This window comes from Lepidochelys olivacea, assembly GCF_965140295.1.
Source record: "Lepidochelys olivacea isolate rLepOli2 genome assembly, chromosome: 18".
Taxonomy (NCBI): domain Eukaryota; kingdom Metazoa; phylum Chordata; order Testudines; family Cheloniidae; genus Lepidochelys; species Lepidochelys olivacea.
The window spans coordinates 27,184,586-27,211,608 of NC_140428.1; the positions used below are offsets into that span (position 1 = coordinate 27,184,586).

Below are 27,023 nucleotides of genomic sequence, written 5' to 3' on the forward strand. Positions count from 1 at the left end.
CAGGAAGTCATCTAGTCCAACCCCCTGCTCAAAGCAGGACCAATCCCCAATTTTTAACCCAGATCCCTAAATAGCCCCCTCAAGGATTGAACTCACAACCCTGGGTTTAGCACTCAAACCACTGAGTTAGACCAAAAGTCCATCTAGCCCAGTATCCTGTCTTTTGACAGTGGCCCATGCCAGGTTCTTCAGAGGGAATGAACAGAACAGGTAATCAAATGATCCATCCCCTGTCGCCATTCCCAGCTTCTGGCAAACAGAGGCTAGGGACACCATCCCTGCCCATGAAGCAGTGCCATAAATACAGTGTTAGTGACAGGGGTGTTTTATCATATCTGTAAATTCTGCAGACAGTACAGTGCTTTATGTCCCACTTCTCAAAAGGATGCTTCTGGTTTCTCTGTCTGTCTTGGACCCTGGCATCCTTCCCCCATCCTTGGCTTCACTGTTTTTGCTTACTGGGGTTTAGCTTCTTATTCAAAGGCATAGTACAAGTTTCCCTCTGCCTCGCAGCAAAAAAAGTAATTATGTAAGTCTTCATTTTGTGCCCAGCTTTTATTCTCTATTAAAGTCATGAACACAATAGGCCTTAGCATTCAGTACACTACACTGGTTCCAACACCAATACTGTGTGTATTCCAGTAAGTACTATGACTATAAGTTTTCTATTGAGGCAGGTTTCTTCTGGAACTTTTCAGTACAGCTGGACTTTTCAAAGGCATGTAAGTGAATTAGAGGCCACCGAATTTCAATAGTTTTTCAGCACACTAACTTCCTTAGACTGATTACTGGATCAGTTTCCCTGGTATAATGGATTCAGATGGTCGCTTCAGGTATTTGCAAAAATCCTCCTAGAAATAAAACAGATAAGAGACAGACTATGTGGCAAGGATTGAATTTCTAATGCAGTATTCTTAGCATGCTGCAAAAGAAACATTTAGAAGAAAAACTTTATCAGGTCAAAAAGAAGAGGAGTACTTGTGGCACCTTAGAGACTAAACAAATTTATTTGAGGATAAGCTTTTGTGAGCTACAGCTCACTTCATCGGATGTATTCCACGAGTTTTTTTCATGAAGATGATAGATTTCCACTCCATACAGCTAAATTCAGTGCCTTGCACAATGACAGGTTTCAGAGATGAAGTGAGCTGTAGCTCACAAAAGCTTATGCTCAAATAAGTTTGTTAGTCTCTAAGGTGCCACAAGTACTCCTTTTTGCGAATACAGACTAACACGGCTGCTACTCTGAAATTTATCAGGTCAGATTCTTCTTTAATATGTGCAGTTGGTCATCTTGAAATTTCTACATCTGAAACTTTAATTGACATCAACGGAATTTCCACTATCAAAACAAGCATAGTATAGGCAACCAAGATCCGCACTGTGAGTAATTCTGCCCTTTATGGGTGACTGAAGTAAAATTTAATAGAAATTAGATGTTAGTCATTATTTAAAAACGTGAGGTTGAATAAACAGAAAAATATAACATGCATAGAGTTCTACTGAAATGCATTATAAAGCAGACATTCTAGAAATGTCATTATCTTGTTTGCTTACATTAAGACCTGACAGTTCCAAAAAATCTTATAAAAGGCCTATTTCTGAGCGATCCTAAACAGCAGCAATTCCCTTTGGCTTCAACAGAAGAGTATCTCAGGATCAGGTTGATAGTGAGCTGCTAGGCTACAGTCAGAACAACCTTTTGGGGAGGACTTCTCCCTTCATTCCTATTGATTGTTTGAGGAACACTCCCATTCTTCTAATTCAAACCCATTTTGTCCATTTCAATAAGCATCTGAACTCTGGATGCTCCTCTGAACCTTCTTAAAGTTCTACCAACAGTGATAATAGATCTCTGTTTTCTTTCTGACAGGAATATTCTAAAATCCATTATCCTACAGATCTATGTCTTACTGGAAATCCACAAGAACCTTCCTCATATCCGTGTCCAGTGCAGTTCTTTCCCCCGTGCTCTGGGGCAGGATTATTGCATCGTCGAGATCGGCTCACCACGCCGAGGCCACAAGAGATGGGGCAGGGAGTCCAGGATGCCCACGGAGACCACATCCCATCAACTGAGACAAAGAAAAGACAAGCATCATGACCAGTGCTTCTCTACTTCATTTATTTTTAATTTCTACATGTTTCAGGCATTTATGTTCAGGAAAGATAACTTCAGATGGGCTGTTGCAAATTGGTCTTTTCATGCAAGCCACTGGCCACTTTTTCATCTGGCAGCATCATTATTATTCATAAAGTACTGTGCGGGTACATCACAGTTTACAAAACATGAAAAATGTAGTAGCCATGCCCTGAAGAACTTACAGTGCAATCTGAATAAAAACCATGGACCAGCAGTTAGCATGCAAGAAGCCACAGAGACTTTAACAGTGAGGGGAAAATGAACTAAAGTCTTCACAGAAAAGGGGTTTTAATGAGGGACTTGAAGAAGGAAATGGAGATTTGGTATGCAGGAAAAGGTGGTTGTTCTAAGCATCAAGGCATAAGGAAGATGTACACCTACTGATGGGAGGAGGAGACAAAGGGAGTAGTTAGGAGTGGGAGGCAGTGTAGGGTGAAATGGGAGCAGAGATGTGGTGGGAAGCAGAGCTCTGGGGACACTCCAATCTGGTACTGAAGTCCCTTTGACAATTACTTATGCAACAGAATCTCTTTCTCAGTCTCATCTGCGTCTGATATTTTGGTGAAATATTACAGTATTCAAAATAACTACTGTACCTGGGCATTTGTTGTTGTTGCACACAGTGACTTCCTCCTTTAACCCAGCACAGGGCAAACCTCCTCTGGAAGGAGCAGGACTATTGCAAATCCGGATTCTTTTCTTGATTCCCAAACAGGTGTCAGAACACACTGACCAGGGTGACCATTCTGACCACTGGCCATTCACTAGAGAAATGAAACAGAAGCATTCTCATCTCTCTGAGCAAGGTGGCAGATCCATATTGATTCAGACTATTAGCAGCTATTTGTGTTGAATCTTGTCACATTCCATGAGGATACACTTCACTGAAAGGGATTCACATCATTGAGGATAATGGAAAATAATCATTAGGACGAGGATGTTGTCACAGAATAAATAGCACACTCTCTCTCTCAGCAGAAATGTCTCTGCTTTACCTTATGGATATATTTTTAGTGAAGCCTTGAACTCAGCTTTTACATTTACCTTGTTCTAGAAGCAATGGGGCCACTGGGTATGCTCTGAGATAGACTCGCAGGATGTTAAAACATACCAAAAATATCACCGTCATCACATGTTGATACATGTCGTGGCTCAGGACAGCTTATTTTTCTGGCAAGCTCCTCCAAGTGACAGTCCTAATTGTGACAATCCATGCTGTCCTGTGACCACCTTCTACTCCACTGACATGATCTCTTCCTTCAAATGCAGGAGATGACATGTTATTTGATAGGTACTGTCACAGGCTGGCTGGTCCTTTAAGGTTCAGCCAGTGACCTAACAACTAGCCCCCACTTGATGGTGATGTGAAAATAATTAATGATAATTAGTGACCCCCTGCTGTGAAAAGGTTAGGGCGGGAAGGCCTGGGAGAGAGAAGCAAAGAAGTCAGGCTGGAAGGCCCACACAAAGCAGGGTAGGCTCCTGTGGGGGGCCCTGAGCTAGGGCCCACAAGGGGCAGAGAGATCCCTAAGGGAAGCTACCAGAGTCCCCAGGGAGAGGAGGCGGCAGTGGGGGGATCCTGTGACAAAGCAGCAGCAGAAGAGGAACTGTGCAGGAGTAGAGTTGAGTTACTGGTTTATAGATTTAATTGGACTTTCATTTGGACCCCAGGCACCAGGGGGTGCTATCAATGATAAGTGTACCCCATTACAGGTGCCAACTAAGGGCCCAATTCACAGTTTTCCTGAACCTTGGGTAGCTGTTTTCCCCAATGCAAACTGCTACTACCATTCTCGCTTGGTAATATTTTATGCCCACTTTGCATTAATGGAAATGACTAGACCAAAGCAGGTCATCAGCAGATCAAGTCCTAAGAATTCCTCTAACTTGTGGTCAACTAAAGAAGCATATAATACAAGGGATTGTCAGTGAGAAAGCTTCTGTTACAGCCTGTCTTTTTATGGCTCCACTGCTGGAGAGAATGGCAAACCAGCTTTGAACAGGTTGAGTCCCTACTCCCATCCTCAACACAGCAAGTAGTTCCTGAGTTAGTATCCAAGCACCCTCTTCCTGGGCTTGGCTTTAGTGGAAATTCGAAAGCAATAACATAACCTCAATCTAAACTTTCCAAGCTTAGATGTTCTTTGGGCTTTCTTCCTCTGTACTAGTCCCCTGTGGCCAGAGACACCCTGTGAACCCCTTTATACACTGGTTGGAGTTTACTGCACCCACCTGCCAGTATGACTTAAGATTCAAGGTAATTACTATTAAGACAGGGTTTTTATGAGCTACACCTAGGGGAACTCAAGGAGTCCTACATTCCTGTACAAGGTCCTGGGGTCAGCCATCCTGTTATACCAACACAACTGATCATCATTTTGTGAGGACTCATGCTCTAGGGGATAGAGAACTGAAAAGCAGAGCTGCTGAGAGCAAATGAGATTCTCATTTAGTCTGTTTTGAAGCAGGACATCCCAATTTCTGGTTCCCATGCCAAACTGGCACAGTTTAGCTGACAAATGTTGCATAGGGAATCGAAATCATACAGCAATCTGTATGAGTTTGGAGAAATGAATGAGTTTGGACTCACTTGGGCATGGTTCTAGATTGGGACAAAGCTTGAGATCAGCAGAAGGTCCCTCACAACGCATCCCACTTTCTGGATGGGTGCACAAGCGGATCCGCATCTGGTTCTGGTATCCACATGTGACAGTACAGACCGACCAGGGAGACCATGGGGACCATATGCTTTTTGCTGCCATAGGGAGGACAAAGATGAAAACATCAGGATGAGAAACACATCCACGCCTCACCTCTTTCCAGTCACATGTAAGTAACCAACAGGTAATCTCGTCTCCTTACCTTTACAGTGAATGCCATCGCCAATGAACCCACTCTGACAAACACAGAAATAGGAGCCAAGAGTATTCAGACAAGTAGCATCCTGATTACAGTTATGGATACCTCTTGCACACTCATCTATATCTAGAATGGAAATAAAAACACTAATTTTTTCATTTAAAATGCAGTTATACAGGATTCATGTAAATTACAGGTTTCTACAGCACAACAGTATCTTTATTCAGGACCTTCGACATGAGGAAACAACCACAGATGTTGTTTTGCGTCTGTCTTGACCAAGGCTCCTTGGTAGGAATGGGACTTAATTTCCCTAGGCCTCCATCATTCCAAGCCATCTTAATAGGGCTCATTGCCTGGCCCTTTTTTGGCCTATCAAAAAGCAATTTCTGCACATTTCTTTGGTACCTGTAAATCACAACCACAGTCTTCTCTTTACCTGTTTAATTATACAGGCTTTGAAAAATGGACTTGCTTCTAAACTTACTGTTCAGAATGTATTAGCTGACAAGCTAACTCAGTTTAAAAAAAAAAACCCTCAAGTCTCAGAGCTCACATTTCCTTTACCTACACAGCTGTACAGTCCATCACCTTCGAATCCGTGTGGGCAACGACAAAAGTATGATCCATATCTATTGATACATTCAGCCTCGGGCAGGCACTTCATGGGCATTCCTTCCACACACTCATCTATATCTTCAAGCAGAAAGAAGAGTCAGAAGATGCCCAGAAGCATGGACTTGATTAATTCTCTATCTTAGGCTGTATAACTGAAAATAGTATTATTGGACCAAAATGTGTCTTGTCCTTTTAAAAACTTCAGCCACTACCATTAACAGCATGGCAGAGAGGTGCTTTCTCATAGTGCATCTCACTATTGCACTGTAATCCTTTTTTGCATCTGCAATGTTTGCATATCAGACACTTAAAAATCACAGTAAAACAGAATTCAAGCCAGCCATGGAAGGGAATGTTGACTAAACCCATCCTTTCTGGAATTAACCTTGAATTTCCTTCACAAGCTGCATGGCACAGCGTGAAGATGTTTTTAACAAAACTCATTGTTATATCTAATGAGTGATTAATCTTATTCTGATCCTCACCTTGAGGCAACCCTTCAGAAAGGCTACACTATTTTTGCAATAGCAGCTTAAAACACTAGCAAAAATCATTAAAATGTGCAATTTTAGGGTCATTACTGAAGAATTCTATGATATTTTTATAACACATTCTGAAATGGATGCCTGGGACTTGACACCCTCCTCCCCTGTCTTTTATTCTTTTCAATGAGGCAAGCCGCATTTTGATGTCACATGTGAATCCTTTACATGGATATATAAGGCATTGAATGGCTGCAGCAGTATCACAAACGCTTCAGTCTCTTCTATGTTAAGTTATGCTTACATTATGAGAAAATGCTCCAGGAAGCAAAGTGTATGAATATTTACCAATACAGTGTACGCCATTTCCCTCAAATCCCGGGTTACAGTGGCAATTCTTTTCATTCCGAGTTCCATTGCACATTTTGCTAATATCTGGGAGGGAAAAATGCACATGTGACACAAACAAACAGGAGACTGGCCAAAGTAAAGTAATTGATCCATTTAATCATTTCATGTTATTCAAGTCAAAAAGACATAGTTGCCCTTTATAGTAAACACAATAGGTGTTGGTTCATTCACAGACTCAGATTTTAAGGCCAGAAGGGACGATTAGCTCATCTAGACTGACTTCTTGTCTAGCACAGACCACAGAATTTTACCCAGTTACACTTGCATTGAGCCCAATAACTTGTGCTTGACTAAAGTCTAAAGCAAATCTCCCAGAAAGGCATCTGGTCTTGAGGTAAAATCATTAAGAAATAGAGAATTCGCCACTTTTGTTGGTAGTTTGTGCCAATAATTAATCACCCTCACTGTTAAAAATGTGTGCCTTGTTTCTAATTTCAATTTATCATGCCTTTAATTTCCAGTCATTGGCTTTTCTTGTGGTTTTCTCTGCTAGGTTAAAGAGCTGGTATATTTTCCTTGTAAAGGTATGTGTATTCTGCAGCGAAGTCACCTCTCAGTCTTCTTGATGAAAAACTAAACAGATCATATTCTTAACTTAATTGTAAGGAATCTACTCCAGCCCTCAAATTATTTTTGCGACTCTTTTTCTGCACCCTCTCCAATTTTTTAGCATCCTTTTAAAAATGTGGAAAACCTCGTTCATTAAAAGCTTTGGTGAACAGTTAATTGAACTCATGTTAAAAGGGTACTGTCAAGCAGAAGTGACCTATATATGTATTTGCATATAAAGTAATAATTTAAATAAAAAGTGGTCTTACCAAAGCTAATATTAATAGAATATTTTAATGATTTTTAAAAAAAATATTGCATTGGCTGATTTGGTTGTACTGAATATCTAAGTAAAAAGGTAGAGATGACATGGAAGTCAAATCCTGATGAAAGCATACTAAGGATAATGCACCACAAATTTAAAAACATTCAGTACCCTTCTTTATGAAGAAGAGCCTCTGGGCTACCATAACCCTTCCAGGAACATCAGGGGTGAAATCATAGACAAGAGCTCGGATGTAACCAAATTCACTATTCCTGAGAGAAGGTAAAACAGAAAGGAAATGAGAATCCTCGATTTCCCACTCAGGTTTTCTACTGAAGGTTGCTTTACAGTACTCAGACTTCACTCTGGGGATAGGTTTCCTACTGGATGAGCAGGGAAGGAGATTAGAACTCAGACATTTTGTTGATTTTGTCTCCCCCTCAGACCACAGGCAACTGGAGGCTAGCTTAGGAAGAGAAGGGGGAGAGTACTCAAGAGGGAAGAAATAGAAGGAACGGGGAAGTAGAGGTGATAGGAGATGAGGGGATTAAAATGCAGAGATCCACTCTGTTTTATGACAGCTGCAGAACCCCTGGATGGCTATTTTTCTTATGGACTCAGTTCACAGTTGCTTTGTATTTCTACTCCTTCTCTAAATCTATTTCTATTCCTAATCATTTAAGAAATAATATTTTTACAGCAAAGTATGAGGAGCACCACTAAGTGATGATAATCCCAACAGTCCATGTGCCTTATTCTCTGCTCCTTGTGGATGCTTATCCCATATTGGTGTGCATATGGGGGGGCGGGGGAATATGATAGAGGTTATAAAATCAGGAATGGTGTGGAGAAAGTGAATAAGGTAGTGTTATTTATCCTTTCATATAACACACAAACCAGGGATCATGCAATGAAATTAATAGGCATAAGGTTTAAAACAAACATAAGGAAGTACTTCTTCACACAATGCACAATCAACCTGTGGAACTCCTTGCCAGGGGATGTTACGAAGGCCAAAATATAGGTGATTCAAAAGAAAATTAGATAAGTTCAGCGAGGATAGGTTCATCAATGGCTATTTGCCAAGATGATCAGGTATGCAATCCCATGCTCTGGATGTGCCTGAACCTCTGACTGCCAGAAGCTGGGAATGGAATGGATCACTCAGATTGCCCTGTTCTGTTCATTCCCTCTGAAGCATCTGGCATGGGCCACTGTCAAAAAACAGGATACTGAGCTAGATGGACCATTGGTCTGACCCAGGATGGTCATTCTTATGAAGATGCATTACTCCTGAGCACTGAGAAGGAAACAGGAGTTTACAGGCTGAAAGTACAGCAGATTACAAGCATACTTTACTCCTTTGATCTCAATCCCCTCAGTCCCGTTGGCCAGCACAACAGCATTGGTATCAAACAGTGTCATAAGCGAAGGCTCTTTGGTCCACTTTACAAAGCTGGAGGGAGACACCTGAAGATACTGAGGCAGCTGTATGGTAACGGTGTCTCCTTCTAAAAACTGTCCAAGCTCTAAAAGACAAATGCAAAACCAGAGAACAAGATCGATAAACATTTACGATGGCTCCTAAAAAACCCCCAAACTTTCATTGGTTCTAAAAGCATTCTACCAATAAATCATGCCAAGTATGCCTCAAGGAAAGTAACAGTCAACTGAATGAAATGTCTTAGATTTATGCTCTAGTCAAAGTGCGATAAATATCTCCATGAAGTTGGAGATAAATATATGCAAAGATCCTGGAGACAGTATTTTGTCAATGTTCATTGGCAGATTCTGTGTGTGCCAGCTCTACTTTGATCTTTAATGATCAGTACCATACAAGCATCTAAGCAGAGTGTTATGGAGGAAGCCAATTTTTTTATAATGTGTCCTTGCACAAGCACTCAGGGCGCTGTAGAGAGAATTAGAAAATAATCATATTAATAAGCAGCATACAATTAATATCATATAATGCAATATAAAAGCAAAACCACATGCTGTAAATGTAAATCTGATTTAAACTCCTCCCTCAAATATCAGGTCTCTCTGGATATGAAAGTCTAAAATCAACATTGAATGAAGAATACAACAGAATAAATGGGCATAGCTATAAATAGGGTGCTACCTTCACAGAAAGAGGTACAGTTTACTATTTCTTTATAGGTGAGAAACAGTCCTACAGACAGCCTCTGAAGGTGATTACAGAAGAAAAAAGGGTTTGTTCGTTTACTAGGAAAAGGAAGTCTCATGAAATGCAGGATGGCTGGTGATCCCAAACACAAAAGGCTTAGCTCAAGAGCATGCCACCCTTTATGTTTTATCGGCTGGGTGTTAGTACAGGTCAGCCGTTTCTGATAAAATGGGCCCTGATATGGATGAACACCCATGGGCTAGTCCATTCTCATTTGAGGGGATGTTTACAGATGTAATGGTCACTGCAAAGCACCAGGCATGTTTCTGGTTTTACAAAAATGATAACCAGCTTTGTCTTATTTGACAAAGATTTCCACACTGACCCTTACAGCATGGCAAAGTTTTCTAATGTTAACAGTGGTGGCAGTTTCCATTTCTTACCTATTGGCATTCTTTCTAGGACGAAAAAGTACCTCAAGTGGGAAGGGTTTAACATCTGAAAGTCTGTGAAATCATACGCTTCAATGTTTGCCTGTTTATCAGGCAAGGCTTTTGCTTGGATTTCAGCCCAGAACATGTTTGGGTAAAAATCATCCTCATCAATAGAAAACAGCTTCAGAGACAGACTGCTGTTGGCCAGAGCCATCTTTGGGGACAGGTTAGCAGCTGGTGTCAATCTCCTTCGATAACTGCAAAGAAACAGTCCTTGTAACCAAATGGGATTTTTTTGGCTAAAATCAATTGTAGGATCAGTGTAATACTGGATACACTCTATATTTGAGAGTGACTATCCCAGGCTGAGGGGAATAGAAATGGTGACTGGTCTTTTCCAGATCTTTGCCAAGCCATATGCTACCCTCAGTGTTTGGCAATTCTCATTGACACCAATGGAAGCCCCTCACATAGAATGCAAGGAATGCATGTGGGTTAGATCCTCTGTACGATATGATAGAGGGCAGATCAGGTGTAACTGGAGGTAGGCCAGGGACACATCAGGAACATGGGAGAATGAAGAAGAATAACATGCTCTGGTGAACCTGGCCAGCAGAGTGGCTTCTTAGGGACATTCTTCACTGATGTAACTTAACTATCTAACTTGTGCTGGAGGCCAGTTGCCCCTCTCCCCAATATCACTGGAGGGTAAAGGTGGTATGAAGCTATCTCTGTGTTTCTCCCTCAGCCCACCATGCAAAAAAAGTCCTATTCCACCAAGCCTGGGGACCTGGCCATGTATATATAAAGGTGTACTAGTAATAAGTCCTCCCACAAACACATTTCTACAGTGATCAGTAATGGTGCTCTGAACAAATGGCTGGCCACCCTAAATGATAACAGACTCTGTTTGTTTCTAAGGTGCCACAAGTCCTCCTTTTCTTTTTGTGAATACAGACTAACACGGCTGCTACTCTGACAGCTGCAGATAAACACTCTTTAAAAAATCTCTAAACTTATACTTAGGAACTTCAAATACAGGATTGTTACGTACTAGCTGTTCTCAGCCTCACTCACCACATAAACTACTCACACCAATGACTGATAGCAATTTAAGTGAGACAAGGTGGGTGAGGTACTATCTTTTATTATTACCTCACCCAGCCTGTCTCTCTAATAGCCTGGGACCCACACGGCTACAATACTTCATGCACCAATTTAAGTAACACTCAAGTGCCCTCTAGTGTTGAAAGTGGTATTGCAATGAGATTAAAAATCCATCAGAATTCAAGGTGAAATTCTCTCCTATGCAAAGGGCCAACCCAAGGCCTAGGCACTATCTAAATCCCACATAAACCCAGTTTGGAGGATTTACAGGGGACTTAAGGGGCTGATAGATTTTGTGGCTGTCTTCTATGCAGGCGTTAATTTCCCCCTGTGTTATCAAGAAGCAGTTCAGTTCAAGCTTTGCCAAGGTTCAGGCAAGTGGTTATAAAAATTGCTAAACTCAGTGTCCTGAATCTGCTTGTTAAGCAATCCACAGTGGAATACTGCAGCCTTCAGCTAACGGGTGAGAAGAGTGGTATAGCTAATGGGGACTGAGGAAGAAACAAAATGTTATAAGGCACTTCCCCCAAAAAATATATGTTCCAGAGGGTTCCCCTAATTATTATGCCATTTGCCAGATACATGCAATGCTTCCAGGCTTCTGTGCAGAAACCTTCCTCTTAGGGAAGCTGCTAGTTCTATGAGGAGAAGAACTCAAGGTGTTGGAGAGCAGAAGCTCACTAATTCTGAAATGAACGAGGTGCAAGCGGACTCACCAATTCAGTTTTCCTTCCTACTTCTAAAAAAAAAAAAAAAAAAAAAGTTTGTAAGTCCTGCTCAGCTACTTCAGCCATGGTCTGGAGCATGGAATTAACTATAAACTAAGATAAGATCTGAAATAGGTTTCCAAGGGAGGTTGTGGAATCCCTATCATTGAAGGTTTTAATAACAAGTTACACAAACCCTTGCCAGGGATCACAGCTGCCGACTTTCCCAAGCACCGGGGTGTGTGTGTGCGCTCAACCCCTGGCTCTGTCCCAGGCTCTGCCCCCACTTCACCCCTTTCCCCAAGGCCCTACCCTTGCCCCACCTCTTCCTGCCCACTTCCCCGAGAGCGTGCGTCCTCCCTTCTCCCTCCCAGCCTCCAGCACGCTGCAAAACAGCTGTTCATGGCGGGTGGGAGGCACTGATCTGTGGGGCCTGCCAGCAGGCAGGAGGTACTGAGGCCTTGGAGGGGAGCTGATGGGGGGCTGCTGGTGGATGCTCAGCACCCACCATTCCCCACCCCCATGGGTAATCCAGCCCCAGAGCACCCACAGAGTCAGCACCTATGCCAGGGATGGTCTAGGTTTACTTGGCTTTGCCGTGGCACAGGGGGCTGAATTAAATAATCTCTCAAAGTCCCTTCCAGCTATACATTGCTGTGATTGTTTCTTATTTTATCCAGGCTGGTCCCCAGCATACCTAACAATGACATCACCACCTGTAAAAATAGATAATTTCCTGTAAGAATGCATCAGATCATGCTTATATTACACATATTATAGGCTTGTAATATCCATAATGGTGTGGAATCTGCACTATTCTAAATATACCTGTGGAACTGGGGTCCTTGGGCAGAGTAGAATTTGTACCATTTTATCATAGATGGCTGGTGGTTCCCAGCAAGAGAGACTCTGAAAGTGACTTTTCTTCCAGTCATCACTTTGATAAGACAAACCTGCTCTCCAAAGCCGTCACAAGCAGATTTATTGAAAACAGTTATGCTGTCAGCAGGCTCTAGAAAAGGATAAACAAAGATCTTTGTCTGTCTTTAGAATCATGGCAAGCAGCATTAACCTGCTCTTGTTTATTACTGTTATCTTAGTGAATCAGTACTGGTAGAAGATGTCAAAAATCAATCTCCATTTCAGCCATATTGCCTGGGTAATTCTGCTGCTGCTGCTCTCTGGACACAGAAAATTACACACACAGGAAGCTCCACAAAGGTCTGACCAATTTCCCTCTTACAATAGCAGCATAAGCAGTTACCTCTAGGCACAGGTAGCCCATAGGGGGCGGTTGTTCATATTTGGATGGACATGGACTGGTCTGTCCTTGTTAAGGCTTGTCCTAGTCTTCATTTTACAGTACAGCACTTTGCTTACCGACAATAATACTATAATACTTTGTGCATCTTTAGTCCTTTCCATGGAAGGATCTCAATGCATTTAATAAGCTCCAATTAATTGCTATAGGACCCTTGTAAGATAAATAGGCATTATTATACTGGTATATAGATAAGTCAACTGAGGCACATGGAGGTAATGTAACTCGCTCAAGGTGAGTCACTGGCAAAGCAGAGAAAAGAATCCAAGAGACCTGATTCCTGATCCACACTTCCTCCTGCTGAAAGGAAGTCCCCTAAACATGCTGTCAGAATTAGCCTAAGATGTCACTTGCCTTGACAGTAATTAGTGCCGTCACCCTCATATCCTGGCAGACACTGACAATAGAAATAGGTTGTCACTTCATCCAGCTGACAAATTGCCTTTGGATGACACTGAATTCCCCTTGTACTGCATTCCTGCTTGTATGGATCTGGAAAGAAAGACTGTTTACAACACATAGAATCATAAAAATGTAGGGCTGGATGGGACCTCAAGAGGTCATCTGGTCCACCTTTCCCCTCCCCCAACCCATCCCTGTTCATCAATAGTATGCAAAGCTGATAGAATGATATAATCAAGAAGTCCCAGAAGGCCTGATCCATTGACATTAATGGAGAAACTCCAACTGCCTTCAGTGGGCTTTAGATGAGGTCAATAATGCTTGGGAGAGCCACAGATCCAAGTCTGGAAACAGAATCTCCAGCACAAATTGATAATTTAATTATCTTTTAAATAGAGTTAATCCAGAAATATATCTTTGTTTCTTTGCAAAAATTAATGTAATTTGAAACTGAACAAAATCTAGATTCCTGATGAACAACAAATTGCATTTGAATTAATATGATCAGCATTTTCCATTTGTGTGTGAAATCTTCATATAAGGCTGTGTTATCAGGGGACACATTTTAACAGCCTTTGGACAAAGGTTTTTGCCCTCTGGAAATCTAGCAGTTCAGCAAGAGCTTTCACACAGCTTCCTAGTAAAATGCCACCACCCGATTCTAATTTAGCATTCATGGCACATCAATAATCGCTGACATAGGACAGATTTTTAAGCAATGTTTCAAATATACTTTTGACTCTAGGCTTCTAGATTCACCCAGGATTATGCTTTAAGCCGGAGTAGGAAAGACCCTGAACTTTATCCAGGGTGGGAGCTGAGAATTTATGTTTTACTTCCACGGCTAATTAATAACGCACCCCGGGTTCTGCTCTGAAGCTGGGTCGCTAATAACGGCAGGAGGAGGATCCACTTGCCCAGCATTTCCAGTTCACTCTCTGCTTGGTGTGAATCTCACATCCCGCTGCTGCTGGTGGCATTAGTCGATCCCCAGGGGCAAGCCCCCGAGCCCGTGGCGGGGAGCCGCCCAGCCAGCCATCGGGGCCCGGAGAGCGCCGCGCCCAGGGCCCGCGGCTGCCCGGTAGCTGTGGCGGAGTGGGGAGGGGGGGGGAGTCGGTTTCCGTTCAAAGCGTCCCGAGGGTTCGGATTCCAGGGGCCGGAGCCGGCGCGGAGCCGGGCCGGGCGAGCCCCGCGAGGAGCTGTCCTGGCGCTCGGGTGCTGAAGCGGCCCCCGGCGCACCCCAAAGGCACCGGGCCGCGTCCCTCGGCGTGGCCCCCGGGCGAGCTCCCTCCCGCTGCCCCGGCGCCGCGGGGGCCGGCTCCTGCCGGGCTCTGGCTTTTTACAAGCAACGCGTCCCGCCGGCTCGCGGCTCGCGGGGCCCCCCCCTGGGCGCTGCTCCCGGGGCGGGGGTGGGCGGCTGCAGCGCCCGGCCGGGAGGACGGAAGGGGCGGGCCGGGGCGGCTGCTGACCCTCTGCACCGAGCGGGGGGGGTCACAGGTGGCCTCAGGAAGCCACTGGCGGGGGGGGGGGGAGACGCAGGGTCAGTTCCCGCCCCCTCGGCCCCGGGGGCGGGAAAGGGGGCTACGGGCTCCCCCCTCTCTCAGCAGAGGGCGGTAACCACGGGGCGACGGATCCTGGGGGAGCGCCCGCTCCGGATGCAGCCGGGCTGCCTGGGGTGCTCCGCAGCAGGGAGCCTGCGTGGCCCGCGCCGGCCGCCAGGGGCGCGCTCAGCGGCCCCGTTTCGCCCCCCCCCCTCCCCCCGCGCCCTCGGCCGGTGGCTTAGCAACAGCCCTCCACGAGCCGGGCGCCTGCCCCGCCCCGCGCTCGCCGTTCCCTCCGCTCATTGGTCACCTCCCCTGTCCGTCCCGCCTCGGGGCTGGTCAGGCTCCCCCAGGCCAAGCGGCTGGTTGAGAGGCCACCGCCGGGGGCAGGGGCCGCAGCGGGTGAGGAGCCCCGCCCCCAGCGCCCCCCCAACCCCCTCTTCCCCCCAGCTCCCTCCACTCCCTCCCCCCTAAACCAGCCCCCAACCCCTCCTGCACTCCCTCCCCCCAAGCCAGCCCCCTCTTCCCCCCAGCCAGGCTCCAACCCCCCCTCCCTCTAAGCCAGCCCCCCCAGGCCCTGGCCCCCCAACCCCTAAACCAGCCCCCCTGCCCCCCCGCCCCCAGCCAGCCCCCAATCCCCTCTTCCCCCCAGCTCCCTCCACTCCCTCCCCCTAAGCCAGCCCCCCCAGTCCCTAGCCCCCAACCCCTAAACCAGCCCCCTGCTCCCCCTAAACCAGCCCCCAACCCCCCCTGCACTCCCTCCCCCCAAGCCAGCCCCCCCAGTCCCTAGCCCCCAACCCCTAAACCAGCCCCCTCTTCCCCCCAGCCAGCCCCCAACCCCCCTCCCTGCATTCCCTCCCCCAAGCCAGCCCCCCCAGTCCCTGGCCCCCCAACCCCTAAACCAGCCCCCCCTGCCGCCCCGCCCCCAGCCAGCCCCCAATCCCCTCTTCCCCCCAGCTCCCTCCACTCCCTCCCCCTAAGCCAGCCCCCCCAGTCCCTGGCCCCCCAACCCCTAAACCAGCCCCCTGCTCCCCCAATCCCTGAGTCAGCCCTCCTCCCTCCTGCTCCCAGCCCCCTCCACTCCCAGCCCCCAAGCCAGCCCCCCCAGTCCCTGTCCCCCCAACCCCTAAACCAGCCTCCTGCTCCCCAATCTCTGAGTCACCCCTCCTCCCTCCTGCCCCCAGCCCCTAAACCAGCCCTCCTCCCTCCTGCTCCCAGCCCCTAAGCCAGCTCCCTGCTCCCCCCAGCCCCCGTCCAGTCCCTGGCCCCACTCTCCTGCTTCCCCTAGCTCCCCCAACCCCTAAGCCAGCTCTCCTTCCTCCTGTTCCCCACAGCCCAGACCCTCAACCACATAGGGCTGGTGTTGCCCTGAAAGTCCCTCTCTGCCTCTGCCACTGCCCCCCCGAGGGGGGCAGGCCCCCCAGTTTGAAAACCTTGGATTGAAACTTATCAGGAACACAAATGAGGAAATGTGATCTGTAAAATTATAGGCCTTTTAACCCAGCAGGCTCCTGTTAATTCTCCCCCTCTCCATTTTGTGAAAGGCTGAGATTGGTGAAACACCATTAGAGAGATGAACTTGATGACGAAGGGTTTCAGTGAGCTCCAGGAATTAAGCAGCCGAAGGCAACAGACACCAGTATGGAAGCTTCCCAGCGGTAGATCCACGCTGAGTAAATCAGCTCAAGCAGTCAGACGCTACTATGAGAACCAAGTATTTAATATGCTGCTATTTTAATCACATTTTAGACATGATAAAATGGGATTTGATTTGAGAAGCAAAGGGTTATGAGGGGCTGCCTTGCTAGCACTATACACCTTCTGGGAAGTACTCAGCACCTTGCAGGTTGGCATTTTGGGCAGCAGCTTCTTTCAGGCTTAAGCTCCAAAGAAAGGAAAATCCCATTAAGTAGAATGGATTCTGCACACCGCAGGAGCCAGTCATATGCCATTTGCTTATCCACAAAATATTGGGGCCTCTCAAGGCAAGTGCAGCCAAGGCCAGCTGTCATATGCAGGTAATGGCAAGAAGTGGATTTTCATCCCTCCTGTGCAATTTCAATGCTTTGTTTATCAGTAAAATCATAATCCCACCCCCAGGATTAATGCTGACAGTTCCGAAAGGGGTTAGGCACACAGTTTCAAGGGGATTTGGGCATTTAATTCCCTTGAAAATCTTAGCTGAAAGGAAGTGGGAGAAAGGAATTTTAGCATTTGATGAAGGATTTCTTTGTGAGGGTCTGATCCTGCAGTGAACTCAGTGCCTCCTATGACATGCTGAGCCCCCTCTATTCCCACCAACTTCAAAATGGAGTTGAGGATACTTTGCAGATCAGGCTCTGACCTTGAGCTGCCTATCATTGCTGGTTGTCACATCACAGAATGGATTTACACCTACATTCCTGCCAACCTACAATTAAAAAGCACTTTTTGAATAAGACACATCCAGTTAATGGTCTAATTTCCTCCTATTTGCCAGGCTAATATCAAACCTGCTGGCTTCTTTGAGTCAGAGTATGAGCCCCAGGTGGAGGAATTACAGAGATCTTTTCTAATGCGCCCTGGATGTCCTAGATTTAGTAACAGAGCAACTTCAACATCCCAGCTCGGTAAGGCTCACAAGGAAGATCAGCAAACCCCTCAATACCCTTTCCTGTAATATATTAAGCTATTTCTCCCACACAATAGCCCTTATTTCCCCAGTACTCCTGTTTAAGTCCTACAAATTGTTTCCCCATTCATTCGTCAAATTGCAGGTAGCCAGAGTACTGATGATTCCCTCAGCACGACTTTAACATGTAATATGGATCTTGCACTTGACGAGTATGTATTTGCTAGTAGGGGCTTTCGACAGTATCATTTATTTAGCATTTCCTCAATGCTACGACAAAGTTAGAAAAGCCTAGCTGGTAGTAAGTGAAAAACCCAAAGGCAAGTGTACATGATCCAAGAAGGAGGAGGCCAAGACCATGCAAACAAAAAACCATCCTGCCATTCAGAGGGTCTCCAGACCACCACCAGCCATCTAGAGTTCCAGCTTCTTTTATTGTTCTAGGAGGCAGGCAAGCTGGCTCTTCTTCCCTTAGACAGCAGGTCAGGGAAGAAACAATTTAACCAAGTTCATAAGGCCCTTACCTCAGAGGGTTGAGTCAGAGCATATAATCAGAACACAAAGTCTCTGAGGCTGAGGTCAGGCTGGTGACCAATGGGACGGTTGAACCACTATCACCAGCACCACTTCTGGTTCCTTTCTCTCTTACTTGGCTGCCTTTCCCTGTTTATAAATAGCCCCAGGGCGGGCAGGGTGCTTCTTGATTGCACCCGGGCTGTTTAGGCTGTAAACTCCACACTGTCTCTTGAAGGGGTAGTCGTAGAGTAGGGTAGTCCTACTGAGAGGAGTTTTTCCCTATGTCCCGAACACCAGCCCCATTTTTCAGGCTAAGGAACCTTTGGGTTTATGCTGGGCTGTGACAGTTTTATGCTGAACAGAGTTTCAGAACTAGTTTCTGGATGCTCTGGTGGTCCCTTTTAGCCTTAACCTCTGTGACTGAAGACAGATTTTTCCTTATTCAGAAGAACGAGGTGACTCAGATCTCAGCCCCTTTCATTCTATCATAAGTTTGTGTTACCATGACCATGTAAATCTACCTGGATATTAAAAGTGATAGGTTCCTCACATACCTGAACTAGGAATTCAGTATAAATGTTTAATATTTAAATCAGTCCATCTCATTTTGCATAAAACCCACATTCTCTTCACTTCTCTGAAACTGGTAAAAGTTTCAACACTTTGGCTTATACCTTCTGTCACGTTAAAGTTCCGACAATCTGGAATACCTCAAATGGATATTTTTCCTTGCCAAAAACAAAAAAGAAAAACCACTTAGCAGTAACCAGAATTTTTTTTTTTTAAACACAGAAAGTACTTTAGCAGACATTCCTGATTTGCGCTATAATTTCAGTACCATCAGTCTGTCCTCCCAACTCAGCTTTGAAGAGTGGAGTGCTGCCCTTCAGAACACACATTCATTAGAATCAGTCACCAAAGGTAAGGGTAAGGGGATGACTGTGAAGAGTGTGCATGTGTGTTTTCCCAGGAGGGTAAAAATCAGCTGCGAAATTGTTGTGTTTGCAAGTTAGCGCATTACACTGCTCCAGGAAACACCACTGGGCTTGCCTTGGTTGCTCTTTTTAACCAGTTGGTGGCATGACATGATCTCCAAGCTGTATACTCCATAGAGCAACCTGCACCATGTAGTAGAAGTGCTGTCTATGGTCCTTCAGGGTCCCTGTTCCAGTCTAGGTGTGGTTATATGCAGAACACAGGGCACATACAAGTCCAGCCATAAGTTGGAGGATTTTGCTGATCAAGGTTGTAGCCAGAAGTTGGAACAAGACACAACTCCCTTTTGAAGCCTATCCATTGCAGGCTGGGTCACTGCTTTTAATTCAGTATGGTAAATAATAATTTCTGAGGAGTTTTTTAAATGGTACAGTCAGTGGAACCCAAAGCGCTGAGGTTAGTAATCAAGATTTGTTGCCAGAAGAAATAAGTTTGACAGAACAAATATGTTTTTCCAAGACTCTGGTTGTTATTTAGATAAATGCTCTTTCCACTATTCCCCTCTCCCCCACCCCCCAGAAGCTGGCCAGCTCCCACACAGTAGAAGTCTCACTGGACTCTCTAAGTGGAAGAGTTTCACAGAAGGAATAGTTTCACCCGAACAACAAAGAGGACCTAGAGAGAGTAAAATCCCATGGTACATTGATGTAATCCGTGAGAAGGTAAGAAAATGTTGCTATAATACTTCAAAAAGAAGAAGAGACCACACACATAGTTAATTGCAAAGTGATCCAGCTAGAAAATTAACTTTCTAAGGGTGTGATGTAAATTACGTTAATAATATAATTGTATTTGGATAAATGGATTCAAAGGATCTCAGAGTTCTTTTTCAAAACAACGTGAAGTGCAGGAAAGAAGGGAAAGCAAATAGAGGAGAATGGCAGTAAGTCCATGTAAAATAAGAAAGAACCTAGGAGTTCTGGGTCCTAGTCCCTTAGACTAGATGCCATTAAATTCCCTACAGATGGGCAGATATTGAAATACAGTACATCATCCCCTCGCATGCCATTCATCCATCTTTTTCTTGCCCACCAATATCCCATCAAACCTAAGATGCATTGTTTGAGTGAACAGTATGCCTGTTTCTATCCCCAGGAACGATGCTTGTTGATGATGGGAGAAGAGATTATTCGTCTTTCAAGATGTGAGGAGGAATGTGCAAGGAAGGATGATGCAATCTCTATCCTTAGAGATGAGATGGAGAATCTGAAGAAGCATCTGGAGCTGCTCAGGAGGGAAAGTGTCATCACAAACGAGGTAACTTACACTCATTTTCTCTGTATGAAATGAAGCACACATTTAAGACAGACCTCATAGTGAGAGACAAAATGGTTATCAGCAGTGGCCATCACTAGAGGAAAAGCTGATGGTGATGATGCTTGTGATCCCTTCTGATCCTATGATGTAAGCAGATAGGGGACTTCCTCAAACAGGTGCGTGAGCGCGCACACACTCACACACACCAGACTGAGGAAGGAGGTTCAAAATAAAAGCTATTTAAGGCCCTCCTTGTGCTCTGAATTCACTAGTAGCACAGTGAGAGGGAAGAGCATTCTGGGTAATTATATGCAAATGAGACACACACACCCCAGCAGTCCCATTTTGATTATGAGCCTCATAAGGGATATAATAAAGCTACTGACTATCACTGTGCCAGTCGGTGGCAATCTGAAGCAGAATGGAATGCTGGGAGTGCTCATTTGTGCATCATTTTCTAAACATGTTATCAGCTTCCCCAGAACCATTGTGGAGGCCTTGCACTAAAAATTCACTGATAAGGTGAGGTATATATGTGGTTACTGCACCAAGCTCTTTCCTTTATGTGCTGCAAGCTAGGAGTGTGGAAAGCAGCTTCCTACTTTTAGCTTTCTAGGTAGTTTTCCTCATACTAAAAATTTTCCCTTGCAGAAAGATGCAGCCTCAGAACCTGTAGCTGACGACAGCAAGACAAAGATGGCTAGGCTAAGCAGCTCAGTGCAGGATGGCTTAGGACAAAGCAGCACTAGAGAAGATTTGAGAGAGGAGGTGGCATGCTTAAAATTAAAACTAAGCTACTCTGATAAAATGCTGGACTCCAAGATTGCTAGCCTGTCTGAGTCCTTGATGAAAGACCAGGAGGAACTATGGCAACTGGAAAAGGAGGTGAAAGAGGATCTGCACTAGTCCAGATATGGCAAAAGAAACTGGCAGTAGAATGAGAGGAGTCTCTGCCATTATGTACTTTTCACACTGTTGCTAAATGTGTCCTTTAGTGACTGCATCCCCTAGATCAGTGCTACTCAAAGTGGTGGTCCGGAGCCATCAGCTGCAGGTCTGGGCGCACATTGGAAAAAAAATTGCTGGTCCCCCACATCAGATAGCTTGAGAAGCACTGCTCTAGATCAGCATTTCTCAAATGCAACCACCATGGTTGCATGCGACCACCAGGGGCTTTTCCTGTGGCCACAGCCTCTTGGGCAGTGATTCGGGGAGAAGGGGCAGCAAGGAGGGGTTGGGTCCTGCCCCCCTCTTGAGCCACAAATGTCAGAGAAGCAGACAGCCGGTGTGAGTTCCCCACCTTCCCCCGGGGTGGTGGGGCTCAGGCTTCCGGCTTCAGCCCTGGTTTGGTGGGCGGCAGGCTCTGGCCTCATGGTGGTGGGCTCTGGCCACAGGCTCTGACCATGGGGCTTTGGGCTCTGGCTGCACAGCTGCGGGCTCCATTCTCTGGCTGCTGGGCTTCAGGTTCCAGTGGCTGGGCTTTAGACTCACCCCCCTCCTATCGCCCCTGGCCCCTCACCCATCCACCCCCATCACCCTGGCTCCCACTGCCTCCATACCCACCTCCCCATCCAAGGCTTAATTTGTTCCCCCAGCTTGCCAGGGCTGAGTAAGTCTGCTCTGAAAAGTGATATTTGCATGTTTGTTAATATCACTTTTCACTGCCTCCCAGCTAGATAACAAGTGTCTGCTGTGAAAAAGTGATCTTAAGAAACATACAAATATTACTTTTCACAGAAGGCTTTAGACTAGTTAGCAAGTCTAAAACCAAACAAACCTGCAACCAAAAAAGCCAAAGAAACAACAACAAAGACAAGAACATGCAAAGCATCTTATTTGTGTTTTTATTCTGTTTAGGTCCAGTAAAGAATAGAGACAACTGTGTGTTGTTATTATTGAGTCTGCAAAAATACCCCTACATAAATAAATTACACTGATTGGACCTGTATATGTGCATATGTATTTGTTTTTCCTAAAGTTAATTAAGTATTTTAGGAAAAATTGTCAAAGCGGCCATCAGCAAGAGACTTGGTGGCCACACTCTGAGGCCACCCAAAAATTTGTTGCGAGAACCCCTGCTCTAGATTGCCCTCTCTCCCCCAACTCCTTTGGGTCTCTGATTTGCAGACATGGGAAAGTGTATACTGAAAACCAAAGCATTTAGAACCATCATTATAAAGAAAAACTTAGGTTAACATCTCTGGGCCAAATTCTGCTTTCAGTTACATCAGTGTAAATTAAGGTACATCTACAACAAGATAAATTCTTATAATTTAATCCTCCTTCCCGGGTCCACTGCTGTGAAGATTCCAGGGAAATTGTCTAACCACAGGAGCCAAAGAGATCAGTGTGGACAGATCCTAAAATAAATTAATCCTCCTAATTGTGCAGAGGGGGTCTATAAACAAACAAACAAACAAACATACATCTAACCACACAGATCCAAAAAGGTGCTCCAATGTAGCACATTTCAAATGCTCATGTATAAAAGTGACAAATATTCAGAATCTTCTTCTCTTGTAGTATCTTGGAGATATTGCCTGGTTTTGGGTCAAGTTCACGGTCAGTGGATTTGGTGTCTGTTTGCATTTGGACCAAATTAGGCAGGAGGGCAGCCCAATAATGAACTTCCGGAAATCTTGCTCCAGGTCTGCTTGGGTTTTTGGGTTGTGCCTCCAGGAGTATGTTTTTTTAATATCTAGACATTGTGAGGTCCCCAGATGCTCCAGTGCTGGACCCAACAGACACTTTCAGATAAAGAAGAAGAACAGGAAGCAGAGCTGTCCAAAAGTTGAAAAGGGAACTAGTAATTAAGCTGCAGCAGTTACTGAGTCATTTTCTTAAGCCAGTGTCAGTGTTTCACCATACATTATATTATTCCATTTGTAAGGTGTCTGGCTCAGGGTTAGAGGTGCCCTAAATGCAACTCCAGAACTAGACTCTTGTCCCTCCAATGTTCAGCTCCAGAAATGGAGCCTGATAGGACTAAAGCCAGTCTCTACCGAAGGCTGCATTTTGCTTCAACTTTCAAAATTCTTCCTGTCCTTTTGTCCTTACAGTATTCAGAAATGCAGCAAAAGGGCTTGAGACAAGAGGACATGGAAAAAGAGCTTCTCAGTGGTACAGAGATTGAAGTGGCTTCTGAAGAGGAGGAGGAGAATGAGGCAGAAGCAGAAGAGAAAGCATCCCTGATCAAGCTCAAAGAATTCCAGCAAATGAACCAAGAACTCTGTAAAGAACTGGAGAAAGCAAAGATGGACTATGACATGGCCACAGGTACCAGGACTGGCACAGGGGGAACACAAAAGGGCTAAAGACCAGAGAGTATCTCGAGTGGCTCGATCCCAAACTCTTCCCCTGTTCTGTGAACAATTTGTATGCCGGTTATGGGGAGCAAGAGGAAGTCATAATTGTGGCTCAGTTCCTTCTGTCTAGGAAGGATCTACATTAGATCTTCACTGAGAGTCTGCAGCTTCTATTCCCTCTGCAGTTTTAAAGGTAGCTTCCCCACAACAGCAGCTACTTTTCCCTTACAGCTTGCCTGGTAAAGATGCCTATTACCAACCAAGGGCAGATTCTACTTAAAAGTGCCTAGTAAAGTTTGAACTGCTAAACAATGCGGGTGCTAATCAAGAGCAGCTTTTGAACAAAGAGGAGCAGCCCTGTCTAGCTAGCAGCTCTTTGGGAACTCTGTGACGTGTCCAGCTTCTGATGATTTAATTGGGGATTGGTCCTGCTTTGAGCAGGGGGTTGGACTAGATGACCTCCTGAGGTCCCTTCCAACCCTAATATTCTATGATTCTATGATTGTATGATTCTGTCGCTAGCCTGGAGGGAGCTTCTGCATGTCAGACCATTTCTAAGTCTTTGGACTCTTGCACAAGATGAATTTGGCTGGCATTAAGAAATGGACACTTCAATTCAGTCATGCGATAAAGTATCATTCAGCTGAAGTGTTAACCCTCACTGTACTTCTGTAGTGACTGTAGTTCTAAGAACTTATGTTCACAACTAGATGACTTTTGGATTATGGAATAAAATGACTGGCCCCTTTTTCATCACTTGAGGGAGGTTTCCTGAGGGCTTTAACAGGGATTCAGTTGGTTCAGAACTCTACTCTGATTATACAGGTACCATCACTTCCTTGCAAAGGCAGTTGGCTTTCCAAGAGTCACAGCTGCGGAGAACTGAGTCTGAAAAGGAAATGCTACAGAAGGAGCTTAGAGAGCGGGGAAATCAACTACAAGCTATGTCTGCCAAGGTACAATCACTAAGAGCATAACACAGGCCATTGGCCACCATTGGGTAGTGTGGGAAACTGGGAATTTATTCTTTGTGAGACTTTTTTTTTTGTTCTTTTTTAACAAATCAGGAAATCATGATTCTGTGACCTGTAGTAAGGGGGATGATGCGTTAACTGGAGCTTTTTCCTCTCAGTTTTCCAGCCTTCGAGAAGAACGGAAGTGTGAAGAAATGATGGGAATAATAGAGAGAGAAAATTACAAACTCCGACAGGTGACTCATTGGTGCAAAATCCTGTGCTCAGTTACAGCAGCCAACACCCTAATTCTCCCTGCTGTGCACCTCTTAGGCCTGGGCCTGTATAAATTAAACAGAACAATACCATTGTGTGAGCACCTTGTGCTCCTTTAGGTCCTTTCCTGCTCTCTCTCCAAATCCTGCACTGATGTCCTGTGTCTTTCAGTCTAGTTATTCGCAACCCTAAACCCATCCATGTCCTCCCTAGTTTTTCAGGGGAGTTTGTCCCATGAAAATCAGAGATGGGATAGCCCTGGCATATGTTGTTTCTCAATACACTTTATTGCTCAGTTTAATTTTTCTAACAAGCCTGAATTGATGAAAAAGGGAACAAACCTGTTTTAATGGCTCTTAATTAGAATAATTATTAAATACTATAGGTAAAACTGGCGGGGGGGACAAAGTCCCAAACCAGTAACGTTACTGGGCATTGACATATGCCGATGTTTGAGTAAGGCAGCTTTCTCCTTCATTCCTCCTGAACTGCGTTTCTCCTCAGGACATTGTAGAACAAGAATCCAAACTGGATGAGAAAAACAAACTGATTGATGATTTGCAGAGCAAGATCAACCAGCTCCAGGCAGAGGTTATGGTAGCCCAGCACCATGTGCAGAAGCAGCTGTGTGACCAAAGTGAGATGCAGAGCCAAGTCGAGGCCTTGAAGCACACTGAGCAGCAGGCCAAAGTTGCACTGGAGTGCATCAATGCCAGGGTAAAGACAGCCTCCTTCACTGCGGGCCTCTCTCCTGAGGGAGGGACTCCAGCTAACGAGAACAAAGGCCCCAGTTTAGTCAGGGCCGTCCTTAGACACAATCACTGGGTGGACTGCATGGGACTCCCTTTGGCACCTCAGCTCCAGCAGCTGGAATGGAGGGCCTGGCAGTTAACAGTCTACTTGCTCCCCAAACTTTCCCGGGCGGCTTGGGCTCCTGTGCTTGCCAGGGGCTTTTGTTTCAATTATGGGTCTTATGGGATACCAAGAAAAAGAGACCCCGAGGTTTCAGAGCAGAATAGTTACAATGCCAAACTTCTTTCTGAATTTTATCCCACAGCCTCCCAACCCGTCTGGGGATTCCCCCCTCTCTCAAATACAGCAATAGGCTAAACAGCCATCATGGGAAGACATTTCTCCAGATTTATTCCTAAAGGGCCATATTCAGACCTGCTGCAAGCAGGTGCAACTCCATCCAACGTCAGGTCAGATTTGCTTACGTTACTAATTCAGAGACACACGTTGCCACTAGGTGTCTGTGTGGGGCTTCTGGTGAAGCCATCTGGAATTGCACATACTCAGCCCAGGGCAGAATTTCAGTCCTGCCCTTTACTGGTCTCCTGGGGACATTCAGAGACATGAGAACCTGTCAGAAATGCCAGCTGTCATACCAACCCTCTTGTTGGCATATCTTAAAAGCAAGGGTTGCTTCAAATTCTCCCTCTAGTGAGAGTAGGTCTTTGCTTGTGTCAAACAGTATCCCTCTTTAATTGGAGAAACCTGGTTAACTCTTCAGCCTAAACTAAGGTAGTTTTTTTTTTCCTTTTTAAAATCAAAGTTTGAAAGATTTCGAAGCAAAATAATTCAGGCCACATACAGCACTGCAGGCTCCAAATCCCCCCAAGCTGAAATTAGCGATGAGGAGGCACTAGAGGCTATGCAGGTATGTGATTCAGTGTGGAATGATGCTTCTGCTTGGACCCCTGAGCTGGGGACCTGCAGAGAGGTGAGGGGAGAAGGAAAAGTTTAACGATCCTATCACCTCCACGGCTAATGCTGGATTCTCCTGTGAATATGTCTGATTTCCAGAGAATAATTAGTGAGCGGCTGGATTTTCATCAGATGCTGAAACAGAAGGGTGTGAAGGTCCCGTCTCTCTTCAGCACTGAGCCAGCAAATCTGTCCTCTCCTAATTCTAAGACCAACAAAAAGAGTCCTGTGAAATAGGGCCTTGTACGCTGAGAGCTGATTCCTGCAGCTGAGTCACAGAGTCAGAAAGGCCCTTTCCCCTGAGGTTCTTTCCTGGTTGCATTTTGGTTTTTCTCTGGTGTTTTGTTTTTTATTGACAAATTAAACAATTAAATCGGACTTCAACTGCATTCTGTTAAGCCAGCTGATCTCTAATTAGTCTACACTGTTGTCTCA

General features: G+C 45.3%; 2 protein-coding genes across 3 annotated transcripts; one reads left to right on the top strand and one right to left on the bottom strand.

Annotated features, from left to right (window-relative positions):
* Nucleotides 1-540: 540 nt before the first annotated feature.
* LOC311532744 (uncharacterized protein) lies at nucleotides 541-14,873 on the bottom strand. 2 transcript variants are annotated; one of them, XM_084651494.1, is made up of 13 exons: nucleotides 14,287-14,873; nucleotides 13,379-13,516; nucleotides 12,532-12,715; nucleotides 9,899-10,146; nucleotides 8,682-8,856; nucleotides 7,499-7,599; nucleotides 6,451-6,537; nucleotides 5,570-5,698; nucleotides 5,006-5,128; nucleotides 4,734-4,898; nucleotides 2,740-2,907; nucleotides 1,915-2,075; nucleotides 541-851 (listed from the first exon to the last, which is right to left on the bottom strand). In XM_084651494.1, exons 1-13 carry the CDS (start codon nucleotides 14,348-14,350, stop codon nucleotides 786-788), a joined length of 1,809 nt encoding a protein of 602 aa, XP_084507620.1. In that variant the 5' UTR covers nucleotides 14,351-14,873; the 3' UTR covers nucleotides 541-785. The 2 variants fall into 2 exon arrangements, with proteins under 2 accessions (XP_084507620.1, XP_084507621.1); XM_084651495.1 differs by having other exon boundaries at nucleotides 13,379-13,529; nucleotides 14,287-14,368.
* On the top strand, nucleotides 14,409-26,955 carry CCDC27 (coiled-coil domain containing 27). Its single transcript, XM_084651491.1, has 13 exons — nucleotides 14,409-14,507; nucleotides 16,512-16,681; nucleotides 17,447-17,576; nucleotides 18,887-19,015; nucleotides 19,610-19,752; nucleotides 20,186-20,347; nucleotides 20,999-21,232; nucleotides 23,407-23,623; nucleotides 24,478-24,608; nucleotides 24,785-24,862; nucleotides 25,386-25,598; nucleotides 26,437-26,541; nucleotides 26,688-26,955. Exons 2-13 carry the CDS (start codon nucleotides 16,541-16,543, stop codon nucleotides 26,823-26,825), a joined length of 1,821 nt encoding a protein of 606 aa, XP_084507617.1. The 5' UTR covers nucleotides 14,409-14,507; nucleotides 16,512-16,540; the 3' UTR covers nucleotides 26,826-26,955.
* The last annotated feature ends 68 nt before the right edge of the window (nucleotides 26,956-27,023 follow it).